The following is a 9545-nucleotide window of genomic DNA, read 5'->3' as shown; positions in this document are numbered from 1 at the left end:
TCAATGCAGAAGTGAATTGCCATTGATCGTTACTCTGTTGTAAAGGCGAGGGAAGGACAGCTTTTCTTGCTTTGACATCATCACTTTAATGAATGAATGTATTTAACAGCTGCTGATAAATGCTTCTTGAAGGCAATTACAAGTAATCAGAGCAGGTTCACTTACAGTAGGAAAGAACAGCGCTAAAGAATTCCACTTTTCAACTACGATCTGGTATATTTCGACAAAGCTTTGTTTTTTAAGTAGATCAATTTACAGAGTTTTAAAATGTATTTTTAGAATGCACATACATAAATATATAAACACATGTTTGTCAAACAACAAATATTTATCGACAAATATTAACCTAATACAATTCCTTCAACTGATTTGTAAGAAAGGTACGTTTTATATAAATTCATAAAATCTGTCACATGAAAAGTTTTGTTTTCTCCGGTAAAAGATCGTTGTTAACGCAATTTACAAAACACATAACATTCAAATATTGATAAAAGAAACCACTTTGGTGCAACAGTAAATATAGAATTCAGAAACAGTAGCTCTCCACATTTCTTGCCAATCACGTTGCTCTACGGTTTCAGGATTAGCAAAGTCACACCCTGATCGCCACAGAGTAAGTATGTAACGAATGATACTGTAAATTTTGAAAAGATGTGTTGCATGGTAATAAGCCAAAGCCACCCTTAGCTGTAGCACTGCCTTCCTTCCCTCACCTGCATTTGAAACCTTGTTGTTCCATTGCAAGTATGAAATGTAACCATTACCTTACCTTCTAAAGACCTGGAAAATGGTTACATTTCTATTTCAGGGAACCAGGGTTATGACAATTATTATCGATATCAAACAATATTGATGTTATATCAAAATATCGACATTGGTGCTCATCACTAATATACACATACAGATTACATTTCAAATGCAATTCAACAAATTACAACAATCTTGATGAATCTCAAAATGAGGCATCTTAAATGTATATTTTGCAATATATAGTACTTTGCTATATATGGGTTACATATACAAAGTGTAAAGCATATTACAAATTATACAGTATATTGCGTAATATATAGGTACACTCATCTGTATACAGCAGTTTACAGTATATTGCACAATATACAATACGACATTATACAGATACTACAGTAAACAATACAGTATACAGTACATATAAAAGCACAGTACATTGCAAAGCATACAATACATTGCAAAGCATACAGTACATTATGCAATACATAGGGAACTAACAATTAAGTTAACGTGTTTTAGAAATTGTGAAATTGGATGAAATCAATGGAAAATAAAAGGGAGTGTGTGTGTGGGGGGGGGGGGGGGGGGCGTAGGAGTGACAGAGAGAGATTTCTGGCTGCCGTCCTCATCACCTTACCTTTCAGAGGTCTCTCAGTCAATTGCAGTCCATGGGCTCTTTCAAGCCGGACTAAATAACAAGCTTTTTCCGCTCTCTCAACAGAGCTTTCAAACCCACGCAGGATAGAAAATTGGTAATCAATAATTCATGCGTAATTACTTTCTGGCCTATGTTTAATCAGAGCACAGAGGATGCATTAAAGTGGAACAGTGTTTCATTATATATCCATACATGTTCACCTTCCGAGCAAATCAGCCTCTGCTTTAATAGCTGTCTTGAAGTGCATGCATTTCAGTGAGCAATCCGCTACTCAAGCTCAGTGATAAAAGTGTTCTGCAGGAGAAATGAGAAATGAAACATTTTGCTTTTCGTTTTACCTTTGCCTTATCGGGCTTGGTTTTTGCAATGGTGAACCGCACTGATTGATATAAACCCTTTCCAAGTGTCTTTAACAGATCTGTCCAGATTGGGTCACATATGCCTCGTTTCCACTGCCTGTCCCCGGGTCTGGCTCAGCTGGCTGGTGTGGGCAAGGTGTGGCTGGAGGGGGTTTTCACTGATGCTCAGACCATGCAGTTTCGTATCTCATCTCTAACGGGGCCAAACTGTGCTGTGCCAAAGCACGCCATTGAAAGACTGAAGTGTGCTAAAGAGGCAAACTGCTTTAAGCGAAGGTTGTGTTGAAAACAAACCCGACAGAGTTATTCAGTGTCGAGATTTAAAAATTGAAAAATGAACACAAGATCAGAGAGAATAACAATGTGACCCTTTACTGTCGCACTGCTACATCCTAGGTCAGCTATGCCTGACCTGATCACACTGGAAAGCAGACAGACATCTTTAACTCCACCTGGTGGACTGACCAGCTCAGCTCTAACTGTGGAAACGAGATGATAGTTCCAGCTTCCCTGTTTTCTTTCTTCCTCAAATATTATTTTGTGGCTATCCATTCACGTTTCGGAGATCGTTGAGTACTTGTAGAGTCTGCTTTGCAATATCGCTAAGTATCTTCAGGTGACATGAATGCAGTAGTTTGAAAAGTTGCTTACTGAAGTGTAGTGTAAGAAACTGGCAATCAGCTTTTACGTTGCCACACACATTCGTTGCTAGAGGCAGTCCAAGTCTGTGGATAACAGAATCGGGAATTCGCAAGCTCCCGCAGATTACATATATATTTTTACAGATATGTTGCAGTGGTAAGTGATCAGTCTAATTTGAATAAATGTTTAAAAACTGAAAACATATAAACACTGACATTTTACCAACAAATCCAAGTTTTATAATTGCACCTGTCCCCTCTAGGACTGGGTGAAATGCTCCACTTCTGGCACATGGGGCATCTCTGGCACTGCGCTTAGAAAAGTGCATTTTTCATATAAATTACGGTGTTTCATCATTGCCACGGGTTGTGTGTTTCGTCAAGACCTCCTGGGCAAGAGTAAAACAGACTCTAAGTTTTTTGTATTTTTAAACAGATAAAATCAGCTCATAACTGCTCAATCCGACACCGCTCGCTCCATAGAAACTCTTCTCCTGCACGCTCTATATCCCACAACCCAGTGCGTGCAGCGTGACAGAGGTCCCCATAGAGAAGCAGTGGAGTGGAGTATCTTGTGTAATGGAATATCTGTAACGGTGTAAACCAGCCTACACGTGGACATGTATATCGCAACAATATCGGTCTGTACTGGTGTTGAGAAGTGAGCTCAGACAGAAAATGGTATTGTATCGGTATATTCTAAACCAAATTAGTGACGCGGTTTCACCAGAAACATGCTCTCTAAATATTCTGCAGATCTTGGTTATCACTGTCCCTAAGTGTACTAAAGACAGCTGAGAAATCCCTCAAGAACAAACTAAAACAGCGGAGGAATCCACAAGAACAGTCTAAAGACAGAGGAGGAATCCCTCAAGAGCAGTCTAAAACCCCTTGCAGAATCGTCCGTCCATACACTCTTATTAACAGCATCTTAGCATTTCAGATTTTTCCATTTTTTTACCCTTCCCATGCCTGACAGACGGCGCTACTCAGCGGTGTGATTTTATCAATATCCTCGATGTTCAGCCCCTGCTTTAAGATCGGCTGCAGTGCCCTGGACGCTCCTCCATGAACCTGTGCAGAACATGCCACAGCCGCCCCCTCTCCTCCCCCTCCTCCTCCTCTTCCTCCCCCAGCCACCATCCTACTCTCCTTCGTCAGGCAGTCGGAATCACTGCAATCCCTGTCGGTGTAGACCTTGTTTCGCACTCCAAAGTTCCCCACGTTCCTGGCGGTTACCCTGTGGCAATAACCTTCCCGGGGCTCCGCCCTCTCGGAGCACCACTGGAAGTGGAAAGCATTTTGGAAGCCCCTCTTGAAGTTCTTGTTGAAGTAGCCGTAGATGATGGGGTTGACACTGCTGTTGGAGAAGGCCAGCCAGTGTGCGAAGGGAAAGATGTAGCCCGTGAGGAGGCTGAGCTGCTCGTCCGTCTGGCTGGCGTAGTCGGTCAGCAGCATCAGGGTCCAGAGAGGCAGCCAGGAGAGCATGAAGAGCAGAGCCACCGTGATCAGCATCTTGATGACTTTGATTTTCTTCCTGGGGACCACGTTCCTGCCCTCGGCATGGGGCTGGTGGGGTCCCAGCGCGACGCTGCTGCTCACGGGCACTGAGGACTTGTAGAGCTTGACCCCGATGCGGCTGTACATCACCACGATGAGGGTCAGCGGCGCCAGGTAGATGTGGCCGAACAGGACGGTGGTGTAGATCCTGCGCATCTGCTTGTCTGGCCAGTCCTCGAAGCAGGAGAACAGGGGGTAGGTGTAATTGTAGTCATGGTTGTAGACCATGTAGTGGTCTTGCACCTGACTCACAGTCAGCATGACCGCCGAAGGGCACATGATTGCCACGGCCAGCACCCAGATGATCACCACGGCGATGCCAGTCTCCAGCAGGGTGATCTTGGGCTTGAACGGGTGCACAATGCAGCGAAATCTGAATGGGGGAAAAAAGCATGCAGGTTAGAGCTTGCACTTCAGCTCTGGGATACTGTTATACTAGGAGGCTGTCAAACTCAGTTCTTGGACGGGTGCAGTGTCTTCTGGCTTTCGTTCCACACCGGGCTCTCAATTACTTAATTGGTCTGATTAATTCATTGGAAAATTTAACACTTCTTTTAAATTGAGAGCTTGAAAACCAGAAGACCTGAGCCATCGATGACTGGAGTGTGAACCCTTTGCTGTCAACTGTAAACCACAAAACACTCAAAGAAACTTTAATTTCACGGCAAATGCTTGGACGCTGATAGTCTTTTTAATCGAGTGGAAGAAATCTCTTTAGATTCGTCACAGTCTTACGCACAGGTCAGCTTGTGCATAAAGCACAGAGGACCCCAATTATAAAGACTTTTTCATGTTTAGGTAGTAATGAGCACCAAATCCGTTTTCGTGATGTATGATTACAGTTTCTGGTTTTTAGTGTTTTACCCCAGACTTTTTAGTCCTGGGCAAGCCGTTATCTCTGATTAAACTCAAGAAATACAAATCACAGAGTCAGTGGTAACAATATCTCACACTTACATGATGAATCAGTTGTATTTCCTAGTTTGGCAACATATTTTCATTGTCAGTTTACAGCCGCTGTACGGCAGTGTGGCCTAAATTTATAGATGATTTAAAAAATGCACTTGATCCAAGGTACACTACCTATAACACATTTTGAGGCCTGGAGGGAAGCGTTAAATGTGTCCCAATGAATCAAATAATAATTAGACCAATTAAGTAATTGAGAGCTCGGGGTGGAACGAAAGCCAGGAGACACCGCGGCCCTTCAGGAACGGAGTTTGACAGCCCAGCCCTAAGTGGTTCTTGGAGCAGGAGAGAGAATTCCTTTGGAAGGGAGATGAGCTTGAAACTGACCTGTCCACAGCGATGGCCACCAGGGTGAAGACAGAGGCAGAGACGGAGGTTCCCTGCACCAGCCCACTCAGCTTACACACCACATTGCTGTAGGGCCAGCCTGGCAAACACAACCACGAGGTTCAATTAGTATGTTAAACTCTACCTACTTTCTTTCTTTCTTCTCTCACTTTACAGCACTCTGCTAACCAGCACAAATCACTGCAATTAAAAAAATACAAAGAGGAGAAACTTGATTAAAATAAATATAGTAGACAATGGAAGTGAATCACCTGTAATTAAATTGTCCACCAGGGTAGTTGGAATGCAGAATATCCCGACGAGGAGGTCGCTGATCGCCAGGTTGAAGATGAAGAGGTTAGTCACCGTGCGCATGCGCTTGTTCTTCATAACAATCAAGCACACCAGGGCGTTCCCGACCATGCAGAGCAGGAAAATGAAGAGGTACGACGCGATGTAGATCGCAGCCACCGGTGGGGAGTGCTGGTAGTACGGAGAGTAGGTGATGTTCCTCTCGCTGTCGTACAGCGTGGAATTCAAGGCAGTTGAGTTTAGCAAGGCAGTAAAGTTCCATGCGTCTTCCTCCAGTTCACCAAGCAGCTTGACCCTGTCACTCATGGTGCTTCCGATATATATCTGAGAAGAAAGAAAACTAAAATATCTATCTGTGTGTGTGTGTGTGTGTGTGTGTGTGTGTGTGTGTGTGTGTGTGTGTGTATATATATATATATATATATATATATATATATATATATATATATATGTACCAGTCAAAAGTTTGAGTACACTTGCTGGAAACTTTTTTCATAATTGACAATGTTTTACATCGTATACACATGTTACAATATACAAAACAAAAGGAGTATCAAAGCAATGTTCAAGAAAATTGAAAATGGTCTCTAAATCTTGGATTCCTCAAAATAGCCACCCTTTGCCTTTAATAACAGCCTCACAAACACGAGGCATTCGGTTAACAAGTTTCAGCAGGAAATCACCGGACATGTCTTCCCAGCTCTTCTGCAGCAATTCCCGGAGATGTAGGGCACTTGTGGGTAGCTTTGCTTTGACTCTTCTGTCCAGTTCGTCCCATACAAGTTCTAAGGGATTGAGGTCTGGAGACTGGGCAGGCCAGGTCATTAGATTGAGTTCTTCACTTTCCTTCTTCGCCAGATAGTTCTTGCACAACTGTGAGGTGTGTTTCTGGTCATTATCTTGCTGAAGAATGAAGGACTGCACAACTAGCCGTAATCCTGATGGAATGGCATGCCTCTGAAGTATGCTATGATAGCGATGCTGGTTGAGCTTGCCATGGACTTGGTAAAGATCACCAACTCTCTCACCAGCAAAGCAACCCCAGACCATGACACTGTCTCCTCCATGCTTGACGGTGGGAACCACACATGCAGAACTCATGCGCTAACCCTCTCTGCGTCTTACAAATACTCGGCAGTTGGACCCAAATATTTCAAATTTTGACTCATCAGTCCATAAGACTGACTTCCTCTCCTCAAACGTCCAGTTTCTGTGTTTTTTGGCCCAGGCAAGTCTCTTCCTCTTATTCTGCACTCTTAACAATGGTTTCTTTGCAGCAATTCTTCCAGTTAGGCCAGCTTCATGCAATCTCCTCTGAACAGTTCACGTTGAAACATCTGTACTTCTAGTAGCATTTAGCTGAGCTTGTATTTCAGGGGCAGTTAATCGCCGGTTTCGCAGACTTGTGACTGAAATGAACTTGTTCTCTGATTCTGAGGTCACCCTTGGCCTGCCTGACCTTATTCGGTCCTCATGAGGTCCAGTTTCTTCAAATCATTTGATGTTCTTGGCCACAGCAGTTACAGACACTGGCAAAGTTCTTGCGATTTGTCTTAAAGATTGACCTTCATTTCTTAAAGTAATTACAGACTGTCTTTTTTCTTTGCTTAACTGAGTGTATTTTGTCATTTTCTGCTCCCCTATATTCAGGAATGACAAACGTGTGTCTATGCCACCTATATTTATAGTAATCATGGACCGTCACCTGTTAACAATAATTGGTGACAAAAGGTTAATTAGGTAACATGCTAATTAACTCAGAGAACATCTAACAAAGACACTTTTATACTTAGGCCAGTGTTCTAACACCGTGTTCTACACATTTCAGACTTTTAACTGACTTGGGCTTCAGTCTGAAATCCCCCTGCTTTGGGTGACCATTTCATTGAAATTGACAAGATTTACATTTTCATTTAAAAATTAAATTTTTGAATGCAATTCACTTATGATTATCAGCTTATATAAGTACACATATCATACAATGAAATATTAAGTGTTTATAGACAAGTTTATAGAGTTAAAAGCATAGATAATCATGAAAAACCTGGTTTCAAGCAGGTGTACTCAAACTTTTGACTGGCTGGATATATATATATATATATTATATATATATATATATATATATATATATATATATATATATATATATATATATATGTGTGTGTGTGTGTGTGTGTGTTTATTTATTATTTAATTATTATTTATTATTATTATTATTATTATTATTATTATATTATTATTGTAACTCAGTCATACTTGGCATATCCTAAGTATATCTATCTATGTATCTACCTATCTGTCTGTATCTATCTTATCTATCCTATAACAACATGAAACACGACTAGTATTTTTTACACTTGTTAACCTTTCTTTGCACGTTATTCTGTATTTATAATTTAAGAGGTGTCGTTTTTCTATCGCACTTTTATTTTATAATGATATGTTGTTGTTTTTTTAAAGCAAGTGTGAATTTGTGTAATGAAATCGCGTTGTAATTGATGAATTAGTTAATAGATTAATTAACGAGGAGAGAGCTGGGAGGACTTTAAGGATAACGGGCAGTGGGCAGTGGGCAGTGGGCATGGATGCCTGGTTGGGAAGTAGGAGAGGTGGTAGGGTGTTTGATAAACTGCTGCTCTGTGTGTGTGGAGTTTATGCACTGTAGAGTATACTGGCGGTAATTGTAGCTCATGTGTTGCAGCTGCTCCTACATGCTTAGCCCGGCACCGGCTCTGTCTGTAGTGAGAGGGGTAGGGGGAGGTCTACAATGTGATTATTTAGCTTGTAAAATGAAAATCCATTTCATTTCTTTGATAGCTGTGAGACTGGAGTTATTTAGTCAATGGTATAGGCGCTCGATGTGTCTGAACTCCGTTGGAGGTGAGATTGAGGACTCGTGAGTTATTTTGATTTGAATGCATTTTGTTAACCGAGAACTCAGCCACATCACCAGTGCAATTTACTCCCGGTTGCTTTTATTCGTCTTACGTGCCCTTCGGTGCTTTGTAACCTGCGACGCTGTTAAGAACTGTGTCTCATTTCTGTAGCTGATAACCAATAAGCCTTTTTTTTTACTTCTGTAAATGCAAAAAACATTTTCTTATACAAAAAAAAAATGGAACTTTATTTTGCTTGTCCTCTACTTTCCTTGTGGTTCATGCATTGCTCCTTCCTGATAAAGTAACCTGCGATGTTAAACTATATGGTAAAATCATTGCACGGCATGGTGGTGCTTCGCCTGAGCGTAGTCGCCCCGCTATAGCGACTCACACTCCTATACGGGTTTGTCTGCGTTACCCCACCCCCGTTACATGTATATTTGAACACTGTTGAAGAGTTTCATTTAGGAAATTAAGCAAATAGGTTAAGATTGGATCCAGCTAGTTTGACAAGGGTTATACAGGGGCGCATCAATGCTTGAGAGAGTCGCATCCGATAGAGAGAACGGGAACCTGGGTGACAAGCTTCCTAAACCAAGAATAATGAAACTAAATACCTGCTATCCCAAAGCACTATTTATTGATTGATTTGAGCGCTAATATAAGGTCTGTTGTATACTGGTTTTTGGTAGCATATTTATTGTGTTCTTTTATTTATCACATTATCTTTGCACGTATTCATTATCACCAATTATTATAACTATATCTATCTATCTATCTATCTATCTATCTATCTATATCTATATATATATATATATATATATATATATATATATATATATATATATATATATATATATATTCGGGGTGTAAAATTTAAATCAAACAGAACGTGCTTAATTTTCTTTTTTATTAATTTGATAGCACGAAAAGAGCATGCTATAGAGCTCAACAAGGATGCATATGCATTATTTTCAGCCCGCTTGGAACATATTCATCACCATCGCAACGCGTCATAAAACTCCAAGAACGCTGTGACACTGTTTAACGAATATGTGACAGCAGCCTCGTACCCGCTTGCAGTATTTAACTG

General features: G+C 41.1%; 1 protein-coding gene across 1 annotated transcript; it reads right to left on the bottom strand.

The window, feature by feature from the left end:
- Nucleotides 1-1325: 1325 nt before the first annotated feature.
- Nucleotides 1326-5895, bottom strand: LOC121303026 (neuropeptide FF receptor 2-like). The gene is made up of 3 exons (XM_041233421.1): nucleotides 5534-5895; nucleotides 5262-5361; nucleotides 1326-4338 (listed from the first exon to the last, which is right to left on the bottom strand). The coding sequence occupies exons 1-3, from the start codon at nucleotides 5877-5879 to the stop codon at nucleotides 3363-3365; spliced, it is 1422 nt and encodes a 473-aa protein (XP_041089355.1). The 5' UTR covers nucleotides 5880-5895; the 3' UTR covers nucleotides 1326-3362.
- Nucleotides 5896-9545: the final 3650 nt, after the last annotated feature.

This window comes from Polyodon spathula, chromosome 31 (genome assembly GCF_017654505.1).
Source record: "Polyodon spathula isolate WHYD16114869_AA chromosome 31, ASM1765450v1, whole genome shotgun sequence".
Lineage (NCBI taxonomy): Eukaryota > Metazoa > Chordata > Actinopteri > Acipenseriformes > Polyodontidae > Polyodon > Polyodon spathula.
Note: the sequence above shows the minus strand (reverse complement) of the source record. Positions and strands in the feature narration are given on the sequence as shown.

Bases quoted from the DNA above. Each gene is read 5' to 3' on its own strand.
- LOC121303026 (XM_041233421.1), bottom strand. From the start codon at position 5,879: ATGAGTGACAGGGTCAAGCTGCTTGGTGAACTGGAGGAAGACGCATGG. The intron at 5,362-5,533 runs GTGATTCACTTC...TGTGTTTGCCAG, and splicing joins GGTGGACAATTTAATTACAG to GCTGGCCCTACAGCAATGTG. The intron at 4,339-5,261 runs GTCAGTTTCAAG...TCCCCCATTCAG, and splicing joins GTGGCCATCGCTGTGGACAG to ATTTCGCTGCATTGTGCACC.